Source organism: Myodes glareolus, chromosome 23 (genome assembly GCF_982192425.1).
Source record: "Myodes glareolus chromosome 23, mMyoGla1.1, whole genome shotgun sequence".
NCBI lineage: Eukaryota > Metazoa > Chordata > Mammalia > Rodentia > Cricetidae > Myodes > Myodes glareolus.
The window spans coordinates 58,220,747-58,235,882 of NC_142048.1; the positions used below are offsets into that span (position 1 = coordinate 58,220,747).

General features: G+C 47.8%; 1 protein-coding gene across 2 annotated transcripts in view; it reads right to left on the bottom strand.

Annotated features, from left to right (window-relative positions):
• Myo16 (myosin XVI) overlaps positions 1–15,136 on the bottom strand; it is a 473,090-nt gene that overhangs the window by 206,769 nt on the left and 251,185 nt on the right. For both annotated transcript variants that reach the window (XM_087900756.1, XM_087900755.1), the window contains exon 16: positions 12,654–12,801. In XM_087900756.1, coding sequence (XP_087756882.1) covers positions 12,654–12,801 — 148 coding nt within the window. The remainder of the gene's footprint in view (positions 1–12,653; positions 12,802–15,136) is intronic.

Here is a 15,136-nt window from a genome sequence, read left to right on the forward strand (position 1 = left end):
CATACCGCTCAACGCACGAGTTTCTTACTCTGCTTCCTTACTCCTGTGCAACCTCCTTATTTAATTAACGTTAAAGCTTCCCGCTTCCCCTTCCTTCTTCAATGTCACTTTCACCTCTCAGTCACCCGGTGCTTTCTCCGCGGCTGCCTGCAGCGCTCACACCCTGTTTTGAATTGACTGTTCAAACTCGCAAGCAAGCAGCAATTTCATGGCTAGAGTACACAGCAAAAACACGGGCATTCTTTTCCTGAGCTGACAGGAGACAGTTAGGAGGCCGTAACAAAGGGGTGAAAGGACAGTTAAGAAAAATACCCAAGTCATTATTGCACTCAGTTCTGTTTACCACGGAATGTTTGAACAGGTGAGCCATCACAGCATGCTTGGGACAAAGCAGTCTGGCCTGGGTGTGACACACAGATGTTATGCAAATCACACCTGGGATGGGTCAGCTGGGGCAGGTGATGGAACTGTGGGCGGTGCCACCGAGGGCCTTCTGTACACATGGTAAGCATGTTATTTCGCATGAACACGTCAGGTTAATCTATTCACAAGCCGAAGGTCTCTGGCTCAGGCACTTCCAGGGATGCCTGGCAGATGCATAGAGACACAGTGAAACTTTGACAAATATGGTGTTGGTGTGAAATGTAGTGAGGTCCGCGTCTTGGGCTGACACGGGACGCTTATCTGCAGCGTATGTCCCTATTACTAATGATGGAGCACACACAGAGACTCACAGATACTCCATCAGTCTTAACAGGCAATCCAGGCAAGTTCAAACAACCCGAGAGCATCACCCACTTAGAATGTATAATTAAGGAGAGAATCCCTTCATTTCTTTCGCTGGGAAAGGCACTACCCCAGAATGCCTTGTTAGTCAGCTCAGAGACACTGTGGGCCAGCTCACCTGCGACTACGGCTTTTAGAAAAGGGGCAGGTGTTGATGGACGGAAGAGATCACTTAGCCCCTAAGGAGGCTCCACCTATTCCCGAGTGAGCACAGGCTCTTCTTATTCTGCTTCCTGTATCCAAAGGCTTTGGATATATCCAAAGGCAAAGGACCCAAAGGCCTTGAACTGTCATATGGGGGAAGGAGCATGCCACTAGCCTAGAAATGCATCAGGTTTACAACCAAGGTGCTGGCGTCTCAGTGCTCTGTAAAAGCCCTGCCCATGATACCCAGGCAGAAGGCAGAGATGGCTACATTGACATCCGCCCCAGAGGAGTTAAGACCACCGCTGGTTTTTTCCTGTGTCTAGGTATTCAAGCTTCAGTGGCATGCTAGCGATTCCAAGCTGAGGGTTGGCATGAGACGGTCTGGAGGACTGACCGGTCAATGGAAAACTCTGGAGACCTCACCCTTTGCATAGGCCATGCAGGTCCCTAGCTAAGTACTTAGGAATATCATATGTTTTGGCTCCATTTCTGTTGCTGTGATAAAAATGTCCCAATTGAGAGTCACTTAGGGGAGAAAATATTCATCAGCTCCCCATTTCAGGTTGCTGTTTATCACTGAGGGGAAGTCAAGGCAGGAACTCGAAGTAGCGAGCTGCAACACACTCACAGTTAAGAGCGGGGAGAATGAATGCATACATGCTTGCTAGGGCTCAGCTCTCAGTCTGCACTCACACAGTCCGGGATCACCAGCCTAGGGAATGGTGCTGCCCATAGTGACCTGGGTCTTCCAACGCTGTCACAGACATGTCCACGGGCCAGTCTCATCCAATCTCACATCCAGACTTCCTTTATAGTTGATTCTAAATTGCGGCAAATTAAAGATGAAAACCAACCACCATACCATGTCATACCCTAAGCGACAGGTTACAGAACAACCTCTTTGGGCAACCAGTGGCAAAGGTACCAAGCAACCATAGTATTCCACGTAAGATGGCAGGCCATAGACTATACAAAAAGCATGTTTAAGACTCCTGTAGAAGTAAAATGGACTGGCTATAAGAAGAGGGACAAGAAACAATACTTGAGAGGAAAGCAGACTTTAATAAGATCAAAGCAAAACTCTCAGAGGTGGAAGTCACCGAGATGAATATTCAGGACATGAACTAAGCATCGACTCAGGAAGGGATGAGCCACATGTTAGTACTATGGAAATTTCGCAGACGGAGGCATAGCATGCGGCAGAGGTGAAAACATCAAAGAAAATTCAGGGAGGAGACAGAGAACGAAAAAGTATGGCATCGTCTTACGGGTGCCGGGGATGAGGGAGAAGCCCAAGGCAAAGCCCACATCTTCCAGATTTGGTTAAACTGGGTGCACCTGGGGAGGGGCTGCCTCCAACGGCATCTGCTTTTAAAACTCCAGGCCCCGGTAGTAAACTAGACCTTGACATATGCAATGTGTGTGTTTGCTTGTTCTGTCCTTCTCTTTAACGCTCACTGTGTGGCACTGATGACGGAGCTAGGTCAGGGTTCTGAATCTTATAACGTGTGATGCCGGGAGGGGCCGTGCAGACCACACACGGCCACGGTGAATGTCTCGGTGCATGGTAGCACACTGTCCTTCTATGTTCAGAAGGTGAGGAAGCAGCAGTGCCACGTCAGGGGTGGCCACAGAGAGCAGCAGGCACACAGCCACACTAGAGAAAGACAAGGGGAAGGTGTTCTGTTCATTCACCAAACAAGACCAGAGAGTTACAAGGTGAGGGGCAGCTACTGCACAGCTGCTGTGGCTGGTCAGCGGGGGACCGGCTTGAAGAGGGACAGACAGGGATGCCAACAGGTACCTTTAGATAGCCCCAAATGCCTAAAGCACTGTGTTTCAGAGTTTTGCTATCCTGGCAACTTGGAAACTGAATCCCACGGGTGTACAGTTTACAAGAGCGGGCGAAGCCAAGCTGTTCACCCGACAGAGCTGAGGATGCTGCTCCAGAAGGAGGCTGCTCTGCAGAGGGAGCCCTGATTCCCCAGGGTGACTACACAATGCAGGCTTTACCCTTCAGTGTGGAAAAAGACCCTTGCAGAAAGAGCCCATACCATGCAGAAGGTACCACTCAGTCCTGTCTGAGGACAGCTTTGGAAACTGCCACGCTGTTCTTCTGTGTGGCCACATGAACCCATGAGTCTTCAGAGTGGGGTTTCTTATTTTTTTTCATTCATTACCCTCCCCCCACCAGCCAGGAACTTTTGGTGCGACCCTGAGTATTTACAGAGGTATGCAAGCAAGTATACAAATCAAGCATTTTACCATAAATTATATAAAGAAATTTCTCAAAAAGTATCTCTTTGGTATGAATTTAATTGTTGATTAAAATGGGAAGGAAATAATGCATACCAATGAGATCGCTTCTTTATTTTTACATAAACCCCATCACAACTCCCCACGTCCCTCTGCACATCTTGAGTGTGGTAAACCTCCGGCCAGGTCGGAACAGGCACACCTCTTACCCAAGTGAATTTCTTGTGTATAACAATACGGTTATTGATTGCATTAAACTACATCCCAAACCGTGGGGGCAAGTGCAGAGGTTTTGTGATAGCCTGCAAGACTCTGTGAGCTTCCTGTGGCCCGGAAAGCTCAATATCAAAAGAAAAGCCACTGCCACAACCAGGTAAACATTTGACAGACTACATGCAATGCCCGTGTGACAGCATATCTACTTAGGTCCCCTCAGCCCGGAGCAACCTGCCGGCTGGGGGAGACCTTGCAGAGAGCAGATTATGTAAGACCACAATCATGCACATGGACGCTCACTGATGAGTTTAACAGAAGCAACAGCGAGACTGAAAAGAGCAAAGATGGCAAATGCTCCACCTGAACTCCACAACTGCCAGCCCGGAGGGAAAGCACACAAAAAAGGCTGTAGGCACCGCACCTCGGCCAAGAAACCTAGCCTATTTGGAGAGACACGAGAAGGGAGGCTTGCAGAGGCGGGGTGGCAAGCTTGCATGGGCTGTGGGTTCAGGTTTTCCTCACCTGCCAGCCTCACTGTGGGGTAACACCACTCAGCCAAGTAGATCCCAGGGCCTTACATTATCCACCCACTGCCTGCAACTCTGCGGAGGTCTTTTCCTAGCAGCTGGATTGCCAGCCACTGCTGTCACCTACCCAGCTGTCTCCTTGCAGACTCTGATGACTCTACAGCTTCCTGAGGTCTATGTTTTCTACTTTAATGTCTCCACTGTGTTCCCGAGCCACTCCGCTTCTCTGAATGGGGCATTCCCACCGGGGCACTGAGGTTGACAAAGGTGGGTTTTCTGAGCAGGGCAGGCCGACCAGGGCACTGAGGTTGACAAAGGTGGGTTTTCTGAGCAGGGCAGGCCGACCAGGGCACTGAGGTAGTATTTGTCTCCACTGTGGCCGGCATCACCTTCTGTGTGAGTGGTCCTCACGCCCGGTGCTTCTTCCAAGTATGGCTGTCACAACTGAAAGGCAGTTTTCTAGGACTGAGTGCGTTTACCTTCTTAGCAAACCATTGATCTGAACAAAATCCACCCTCACTGAAGCTGCCACACATCAGTAGCTGGAGGGGCCTCCCCCAGAGACACAAAACCTGGCCATCTTTCTGTGTTGATGAAAGTCATTCTACCCTCTCCCCCACATATACACAATTCCTCCCTGCTGCCTCCACTATTTTTCTCTCCCGATTTCGTGTGTTTAGAGCCCACTGAGTTCACTGTGGTGGCTGAATGATGTCCCCACAGTCTTGGGGACTGTCAGGTGCTGTTTCAGCGCACAGTTGGGGCGAAAGTTGAGGTTGTAATTAAACAAATCAGACTTAAGGAAAATCTTCTTTTTTTTCCTCTACACTGGCTGGCACAAAAAGACAATGCATTTTAAATCCCTCAGATGAAGTTTGACCCTAGGGAATGTGAGCAGACATTCTTACAGGAGTGTGCAATTCCTATCTACTTTCATTTTGCTGTTGTTATTCTGTTGAACGTGACATTGCTCGTGTAACCCGATGTGACTGGACCAGGGACAGCAGGCCCCTGAGCAGCAGGTCCAGAGGGACTTGCTGGGAGTTCTGACTAGGCCTGTGTGGGCACCTGCCTTTCCACTTCCTCTCAACAGCTGCTCCAGATTGATTGTCATCAAAAGATACACTTGGACTTCAGTAACTCAGATATGCCATTCATCAGCTTGATAGGGACATTCAGAACGTGACCCTAGATTCAGTCTTGGGCCCGTCCCTGCACAGGATCACAGTGGGGCAGCCACACAGGAGCGTGGAAGGAACATACTGGAATCCAATCCTTCTGCATATTTGAAAATTTTGTTAATTTATAATCTTTTCAGAAAAACATTGTCTCCAAGCAGGGCAGCGGCGACACTCATCTTTAATCCCAGCACTTGGGAGGAAGAGGCAAGTGGGTGGGTCTCTGTGAGTTTGAGGCCGGCCTGACAATCAGGGCTACACAGAGAGACTCCGTCCGGAAAAATTAAACTCTCTCTCTCTCTCTCTCTCTCTCTCTCTCTCTCTCTCTCACACACACACACACACACACACACACACACACACACATTATCTCCATCATTCTCTGTGTGGCACCAATGGGAAAACTTTAAGAGTAGTGTGTCCTGGGGAGCTGGGGAGCCTCAGGCACACACACTTGGCCTTGACTGAGAGCCCAGAGCGTTCTCACTCAAACACATTGCATGGTCTGCCTTGGCCTAGAGGAGAGAAGTATTTCTGAATCACTCTGCCGGAGAGACCTGTTCTTATTTCAACTGCATTTAGCTACTGAGCATGCGGCTTGGAGGGGCACCTCACATGTGTGTGCTGTTGAATATTCATGAACTTGCTTACTGCTGCAGATTCATAGGTTATAGACACTCTCCCATGCTGAAGACATAGCCTTCCGCATGTTGCCAGTAGGAGAAGCTGTGGTCATGTGACTACACAGGTGGGTTCAGCTGACATGAGCTTTGGCGATGTGGTTACACTGGCAGGACAAAGGAAAGCAGTTATCTTCGTCTATGCCCTATGGTACCTGTGGTGGCTTGAACAGGAATGGCCTTCATAGGACTCCTCCGTAGGACTCATGTGTCTGAATGCTTGGCCATAGAGAGTGTTACTATTAGGAGGTGTGGCCCTGTTGAAGGAAGTGCATCACTAGGGGGTGGGCTCTGAGGTCTCAAATGCTCAAGCCAGGTCTAGTGTGGTATTTACTTCCTGCTGTCTGCAGGTCTGGATGTAGAACTCTTAGTTCTACGTACCTCCAGCCATGACAGTAATGGACTGAACCTCTGAAACTGTAAGCCAGCACCAGTTAAATGTTTTCCTTTAAAAGAGTTACCATGGTTATGGTGTCTTTTCACAACAATAAAACACTGACTAAGACAGTACCTGTGTCCCCCAGACTACGGAGACTGTGGTAATTAATCTTTTTGTTGTGTTGTTATTTTGTTTTGTTTTGTTGAGACAGGGTTTCCCTGTAGCTTTGGAGCGTGTCCTGGAACTAGTTCTTGTAGACCAGGCTGGCCTCAAATTCACAGAGATCCACCTGCCTCTGCCTCCAGAGTGCTGGGATTAAAGGCGTGCGTCATCATCTCCCAGATGTGGTAGTCAATCTTAATTAGCTTAATTAACATTAATCTTAATATGGTAGTTAGATTTGGAGTCAACTAAGAAACATGATTCTGGACAGGTCGTTGAGTGTCTTTCTAGGAAAGATTAACAAAGGGGAAAAGATTCCCCCAGAGTGGCAGCCCAGACGGGAAGACAGGAGAGAGATGCAGTGCTGCCTGTCTGCCTTGGTTCCTGGATGGTCCGGGCATCCACCCTGGGGTTTCAGTGGTTGCCACTGCTCTTCACTGACACCAGAGCCCAGCTTCTTCAGTCTTCCAGTGCAGACAGAAGTGGTTCTCCCGCACCCTCCAGGCCTTCTAAGTTAGGGTCTCCTCCATGGGAAGACCCTGCACAGACGATGAAAGCCAATCTGAAAGTCTCCTTTTGTAATCTGCACAGCCCACCAGTTCTGATCATTTAGAGAACCCTACCTACCATGAAGACTGGGGAGTCCTGAGAACACGTGCAGGCTCCAAGAGATGTTTGCAAAGATGTTTGCATGTGTTAAAACCTAGCCACGTGGGAAGTGGGCTGGGGAGTGGACAGTGGCCCACCAGGGATCCAGGAAGTTCAGACTAGTACCCAAAGGGGACGGGGTTCCTCCTCTCCACTGCAGACAGAGCAGTGTAGGTGCCCAGCGTGGTGTCAATGTACTCCATCTGGAGAAAAAGAAACTGCAGCCATTACCCAAATGAACAAGTGGCCACGACATCGACTGAGCAGACGGAACTAGTTCCTTGTATGCCACTTGTCTGCTAGAGTAATATAGGAAGGTCTGAAAGGATACACACATACAAACACATGCATGTATGTACACACATGCACATATATGCATAGACATGCCCATATGCATACAACACACACATATACAAACACATAAGTTCACACATAGGCACACACATATACATATATACCCTCACACATATACAGTCACACATTAAAAACATACACACATACACACACAAACACATACACACACAAGCTATGAACACGAACCTGTGAAATTGCAGTGGGGGCCATTCAGCAGCCATACCCTTGCCCTTCTTAATTGCCCAAAGCCAAATCTCTATCTACGTATCCAGTCACAATGATCAGTAGAACAAACTGAATATTCATTCTATCTGTGTCCCTCTATTATCCCATAATTTTTAGACAATGATATAGAACTATACTTCTAAGAAATAAGGGGAGAGAGAGAGAGAGAGAGAGAGAGAGAGAGAGAGAGAGAGAGAGAGAGATTGAGAGATGAGGACAGGAGGAAGCAGGAGCCTCCTGTTGAGAGGCACATCGGATCTGCTGAGCTCCATCCACCAGCCAGGGCCCCGCCGGGTCCTGTGAAGTCACAGGCATCTTGAACATAGTGAGAAATCCGGTCCCCATCCTAGTTCAAACCCACACAGCACTGCTACAGCAGCCCTCTGCTTTACTGCTAAGGCAAAGCTCATTCTGGAATCCACATTTTAAAACGTTAAAGTGGTGTTTTTATCCCTGGTAGATTTGGGGCAGTATCCTCTAATCCCAAAGTTTAATCCTGAGTAGAAGGGCAGGAGTGTTCCCAGACAGACCCACAGAGTTTAAGCCACCTGGGTCTCACGTCAGTTTACATTGTGCTGATGAGCAAGTTGGGGCTAGGCCTAGATTTTCATCGCCACGTAAGTTAGAAGTAAATGTTTGGTTTTCAGAAAGTTTTGGATTTGGGGGCAATGAGTAAGTAGTTGAGACAGATCCCCATGTACTCAAAATTCACAGCTAATGCACGCCAAGCCCAGTGAGTTCACTGATGGGGAAAGCAAGATTAGTATTGAGACAAGTTCTGACCCAAGAATGACATTCTCTTTCCACGACTGGAACACGCATGTGTAATAGGATTCAGTGGGCTTGTCTTTCTCACTAAGTAAAGCATCAGCTTCAGTAACATCGAGTCAGCGATTGAAGGACCTGGAGTGTAGGCCAACAGTCCTCTCTCAGAGCCTCGCGGCCTGGCCTGTGTGGCCATGCATATGACATTTTGATCAACTCCAACCGCATGGTTTCTTCTCTACCCCCCCCCAACACTTTTCTCTCTCAGCTTCACGTGCTCTGTTTTGTTGAAACACACTGAGTTCACTCTATTCTTTTTATAAATGTGCTTCAAGTAAGAATGATAAAGTCAGGCGGAAGTATGCTTATATGCTAAGCACATGTGACATTTCTCCAGTTCTGATTAAATATGATTTTTTTCCCTGGAAATCTCACCAAGAATTCCATTTTTGCTAATAAGACATATGTCTGACCCCTTTGCGTGATCCCTTTGACCCCAGTTTATGTGAGTTCACCCTCAAATCTGAACAGTGTTTACCGCTGTCAAAACCATGGTGGGAGAAGAAGAGTTAAGAAGTTGATTCTCTTCCCATGGTTGAGCAAACAGCCTGAGATGGCGTGGAGTATTACCAACTGGAGTCGTGTGGCAGACGCTGATGCAACTGAGAACTGGGAAGCCTGGCATGCCCATATCAGCTTCGCCCTGCTGGCTGGCTGACTCGACATCCAGGGTGACGTCCCCATCACTGAGAGTGAACAGCGCCCTGTAGGAAGCCCTCCATCAAAGGTGGCTCATATTATCTCAAAAGCATCTGCTATCGGTGACAGAGCCAAAAGCACGAGGTAGCTGCCTCCAGATGCAGTGAGCTCATCCATGTAAAACTCATGCAGAAACCTCACTGTGTAAGACACGTTCACGTAACACATGCGAAGACACTTGTTCAGAATTCCCAGATATTGACATCGCGGGTGGTGTGACTCACAAAGCCTTGTGATACAACCTCCAAAATAATATTTAAGTAAAAAGCTACAAACTATAACAGCAGTGGAAATGGTGCGGCTTTCAGGCATAGGTCTCACAGACCTTCAGTTTTCCCTTCCCTAAAACTGTGACTGAACAGAAGTTGGTGAGCCATGAAATCATGGAGCGTCACCTTTCAATGACACCGAAGGTTTTCTTTACCTGACACACGCAAAAAAAAAAAAAAAAAAAAAAAAAATCCGTGAAATGCCTTCAGATTCGGCTCAGCCCCCCTGATAACCACTCAGCAGAGAACACACTCTCCTGGGAGTTAATTGCTCAGCTCTCCTGTGACAGGTGTTTGCAGCCACCTCAAGTTCAAACCTCAGTGACTCAGCTCTCTTTCTCTCGGAGGAGGTGAGGACCGGGGCACCTGCTCCCTCCATCAAATGATTGTTCATCAGCACAGCTCCCAGTGTGGCCTTGGCTGAGCAGCAATAGGAAGCAACCCACAGTCCTCCCCGTGATCAGTCAGCGGGGAGGGAGGTCAGGAGTCTCTTCCTCAGGTTTAAAAGCCTAGCTTTCCTGGGGCTAAACCCACAGAAGCAATTTAAAGTAGTTAAAGGCAAGCAAGTATTGTATACCGCTGCTTTCTTTAAATCTCAATCTGCAGGAGTCTACCTTACATTTCTCTCTCAGATATAACACAGTATGCACAAAAATAAAAAGAGGAGATACTACTTAAATAGGAGATAGCGGCCAAGAAAAGAAAAACACAGAAGAAATCGTAAACAAAAATGAATGAAGTTTTTGTTTGCTGTTGGTTGGCTGTTGTGGCTTGTCTCCCTCTGAGCTGTGCAGAGTGCGCCCTCTCGTGGGCTTTCTTGGTGCATGTATTCTTTCTAACCCTTGGGCCCGCATGCTAGATAGAGATACTCTGGAAGTGTGGCATCTATTAGTAACACACAATGAGCCAGGATTAGACCTCAACCCAAATTCAAACATCCAAGGCATATAAAATTCTTCCAGGTGTTTGTAAGTGCTGCTTCAATGCCCTTCTCCTGCCCCAAGTGAGCTCAGCAGTGTGCTGTGTTCTCAGGAGCTGCAGTTAGGCAGCGTGCTGTGTTCTTGGGAACCTTCCTGGGCTGCATGCAGAGATGTGTGTACGGGGATTTCACTACTGGCACGGGGGCTCTACATATTTGTGTGAGGCTTAGGAAACTTCACCACCTAAGCACAGCTGAAGGTAAAGGTGAGCCTGCTGCCGGGATCCGAAGACCATAGGCAGGGACACTGTCCGCCCTGTTGAGTAGTTTCGGAAGGCATGCTAGGTGCAGGAGTCCTGCAGGCCCTGGAGTGCTGCAGGCACCTCTTGCTGCTTCACGTAGGGAATGAGCTGCAGTGTAGGAGGAAGAGATAGGGCAGGCTGCAGGCTGCAGGGTGTGGTGATCTGTAGTGGTTATTTTAAGAGTCAGTGTATCATCAACACCTCACCTGTGTGTATGTCTCTCTCTCTCTCTCTCTCTCTCTCTCTCTCTCTCTCTCTGTGTGTGTGTGTGTGTGTGTGAGAGAGAGAGAGAGAGAGAGAGACAGCGAATTCAGATGTGCCTTGTTCAGTGTAAGACAAGTCAGCAAGTTTCTGCAGACTACAGGGTAAGCAGACTCATCCTACAGCAGACACAGTGACTCTTGCTGACATGAAAGGCCAGTTGTTTTCCCAGTAGAATATCCTTTTCTGATAGACCATTGCTAAGGAGTGGACTCCTAAAGGAAGCTTCCAGACATGAAAGGTCTGGTTTATCGACATTTAGAAAGTTAGTGATCCAATCCAGATCTGACTGGATACTGACCAACCTCCAAAATGTGTGGGATCTAATTGTCACAAGGAATGAGCCGAGATTAGACCCCACCCACAAATTCAAACATCAAAGGAATATAAAATTCTTCCGCCACCGCCAATATCGCTAGTTAAGAAAACCCAGTTTTGCTAGTATGGCAAACTCAGCAAGACCCACAGAAGTCTCGACGGTACTGTAATCGGCGCGAGATTTATCCAGCTGGTAAATGGCGTGTTTTCTTGTTAAATGCTATAAATTCCAGGTGAGCGACCATCGTGCACAGCCTCCCACTGATATCTTTATGTAACAGGAGCAGCCATGGGTATTTTTATTGAAAATGGTGTTGAGCACCCGTTAGCTATTCATAATGCATATTAATAAGACACCTGCGTTGTTCCAGGGCACTGAACTCTCTGACTCCTGAACATCCTGCTGGGGTTCCTCAGAGACAGCCCGGGCTGCAGGGCTTTGTAGCAGCCTGGGCACTGCAGCCCCTCTTCACAGAGACACGTTTCTGCTGTGGCCTGTCACAGCCAGCGTCACCCTCCCTCCTTACCTGAACTCTGACTACATTTTGGTCTTCCTGCTTTCCCTCAACCTCACCCCTTCCTCTCTAAGATCCCAACATTTCTCAATTGTCCAGGATACTGCCCCCAAGTCCCTGCATGGACTCCTTAGGACTCTATCCAGCAGTGTCCCCCCATTCACCATCTGAAACAGTCATCGGTTACCACCTGGCTCCCTGACCTGATTTATTTATCATCACTTCACTCTGGGGACTATGCAGCCATTCCTCACGGGCTTCTCCACGGGCACACAGCAGACTGCGCCAGAGAATTCAGCACAATGAAGCAGAAATGAGCTGTAGATTCTGTGTCCCGCCAGCGTCTGTTCTGGGTAGCATTCACCCCTTATCCCTTCGAATTCTCATCCCAATTCTAACCAGGCCCGGTGCCGTGTGGGGCTCAGGCTGGAGGCTGGAGGCTGGAGGCTGGAGGCTGGCAGGAAGGTGTGCATGGAACACCGTTCCTCAGGTGAGCATCCTGGTGACCCCACGTGTTCATTATAGTCATCAATGGCTCCATGTTTTAAGAAAAGCTTTTGCCTTCTATGAAGAGCATCTGCCCTTGGTTGAGAGGTGTGATCCCTCTCTTTGTTATGTAATCTCATCTGCTATGAATGAATACTGATTGTTCACACTGTTATTCACACCAACCCTTCAGAAGATGAGAGATGAGACAATGTGCCCCAAGCAGCCATAGGCATTGGGATGTTTACAAACATGTTAGGTTTTGTCTTCCTCTCTGAGACACAGCAAAACAAAAAATAAAAGTTCATGCCAGCAAGGGAAACCTCCCTACCACTCAGCACATCATTAGAGGCTATTCAGATGGCGCGGCCCTAACAGTAGCCAACTGTCTCCCTTTAGCCACCCTTCCACCTCCGAAAAACATGTGAAGGCCAGTTAAGAACACCAAGGATGTGCTCAAAATTTTCAGGAAAAAACTTGGGAAAATCCTTGACCACTCACCGGTGTGCAGAGAAGTTACCAAGGTGAAGCCCGCATTTTTCTTCTGTGGATAACCCGTCCATCAGCCAGGAGAAAATCAGAAAGCTGCTGTGACCAGGAGGCTGCGCCACAAGCCTGGACTTCTCCAGCATATATGTGGAAATCCTGGCTGGTTGGGAAAAGAGAAGGGATTCTGTTAAACGGCATTTTAGTTCAATTTCCATAAATTTACATGTTAATTAATTACAGGCCATGACAGCAAAGCTTTTTTTCCAACACAAACATTCGAAACAACACAAAGAGACTTTACTTTCTACAGCATCTTAGGTCTCCAGAGATGCTAATCCCAAGGTACCAAGAGCTCAGAGTCCCCAACTCCTGCTGCCACAGTCAGTTCTGTCCCTGTTAACAATTGCTATGAGATGTATATGGTAAAGTCTGAGGACCCAATATTGGCCTATGCTCATCAGTGAAGTTCATAAGTTATATGAGAGTTCACTCTCTGCCCAACAGTCCTGTCCCTTTAGAGAAACCTGTCACAGCATGGAGGAACCACCCTTGTGCTAACACACACATGTATGCATGTGTGTTCACACGGGTGCATGCATGAAGGATTTATTAGGATGATTTATAGGCTTGGTCCTGCTAGTCCAACACAGGCCGTCTACCAATGGAAGGTCCAAGAATCCAGTAACTGTTCAGTGTAGCAGGCCAGGTGTCTAAGCTGTTCTTCCAGATACAGCAGAATCCCAAAGAGTAGGCTCTAAAGCCAGTGACTGAATGAACTTGCTAGCAAGAACAAGCAGGCTAAGCATGAGCTTCCTCCTCCCATGTCCTTTAGACAGGCTGCCAGCAGGTGTGACCCAGATTAAAGGTGGGTTTTCCCACCTCAAAAGATAGAGATCAAAGGTGGATCCTCCCACCTCCAAAGATAGAGATTAAAAATGGGTCTTTCTACCTCAAATAATTTATGTAACAAAAATCCCTCACGAGTATACCCAGCCACTTCTGCGTTAGTTAATCCCAACTGTAGTCAAGCTGACAACCAAGAATAGCCAATCATACCCTCAGTAGGCAGTGTGTGTATGTGTGTGTGTGTGTGTGTGTGTGTGTGTGTGTGTGTGCATGTATGCATATCTTCATGAATTTAACCAGGGAGAAATTTGAAGTTGAGATATTATCGTTTTCATTAATTTTTTTAACAAAAAAAATGTGGCAAATTTTTTGCCTTAAAAGTCTGAAGTAAGTTACCCCCAGGAGAGTAAGTACCCTTAACTCTGCACATGTGTATAGTGGAGCGCCACACTGGTCCCGTTCACTGTTTTCTGTGCCGGATGACAGGTGAGAAGCAAAGGTTGAGAGAGCTGGTGCCTCTGGCCTTGGCCCCAGGCTGATGAGCACACACTTTTACCAACAAAGACACCAGCTTCAGTTGAAGCAGTGCTCAGTACTGATCAGGCGCCAAGTCACGAGTGCCAGGAAAATCCTTCATCTGAATTCCTAAGCAGAGTAATTATTAATCACTCTAGTTAGCACATCTCCAGCAGTGAATAAAATTGCTTGGGGTTAACGGGTTCTGATCCACATGATTGGAAGAAAATGTCACTTTGAAGGGAACCAACAGGCAGACTCGAGCAAAGGCTGACATGATCTCAAACAGAGAAGATGCTGCGGTGTCTGGGGTGCAGCTCTGTGGTCAGGGAAGCATGGGGCTCCAGAATGAGAGGTTCCAGCACTTACTGCTGCCCAAGGAGGTGTCCTCAACTGCCACCCTGATCTCAACACTGGAAAGGTTTTTAAATTGGAAACAGTCTTGATCAGAAAAGCAGGTGTCGCTCTCCACGGCTATCTCCATGGCAACCAATGACTCCGGCCAAGTCTCTAGACATCTACATATAAATCTCTCTCTCAAGAAGTTTGACTCCATGAATGCATATTGTTTGTTTGTACTTAATGCCACAGGTAACTGTAGTATTTCACAGAGCCAGGGCATTCGTGAATTATTAAAGGGAGTATATGGAATGAGTCACTCTCCTTCAGGCTACAAGTTAGGACCTCCTTCAAAGAAAGTCTCATCATCTCCCACCTCGAGCGGCCACTCAACACAGACTATGCGCACAGGGAGAGAAGGCAGCCTGTTGCACGTGCCTTTCTTCTATTTCACCTCCTGAGCTGGCTCGTGCTGGGGTGAGGGACCATCTACCCATGAGCCGTCATGGACAGCGATGTAAGATGAGGAGCTTTTTCAGGATGCAATCCCAGGCATTCTTGTTTCTGAACCTGGTATGGCCACTCTGCACACCCCTTTCAACTGTAACTTTGTCCATATTTAATATGAGGAAGAAAAAAAACACAATGTCTCAGGATCACTCTGGAGTTCCCAAAGGTACCACTAAATATATCTATCGCATTTCAGACACAAGGTGCCATTTGTACGCCACCTGTTCAAATGCTGTTGGAGGCTTTTGTACTTGAAGCCCATCCTCCTTATCTCCAAAGCCCAG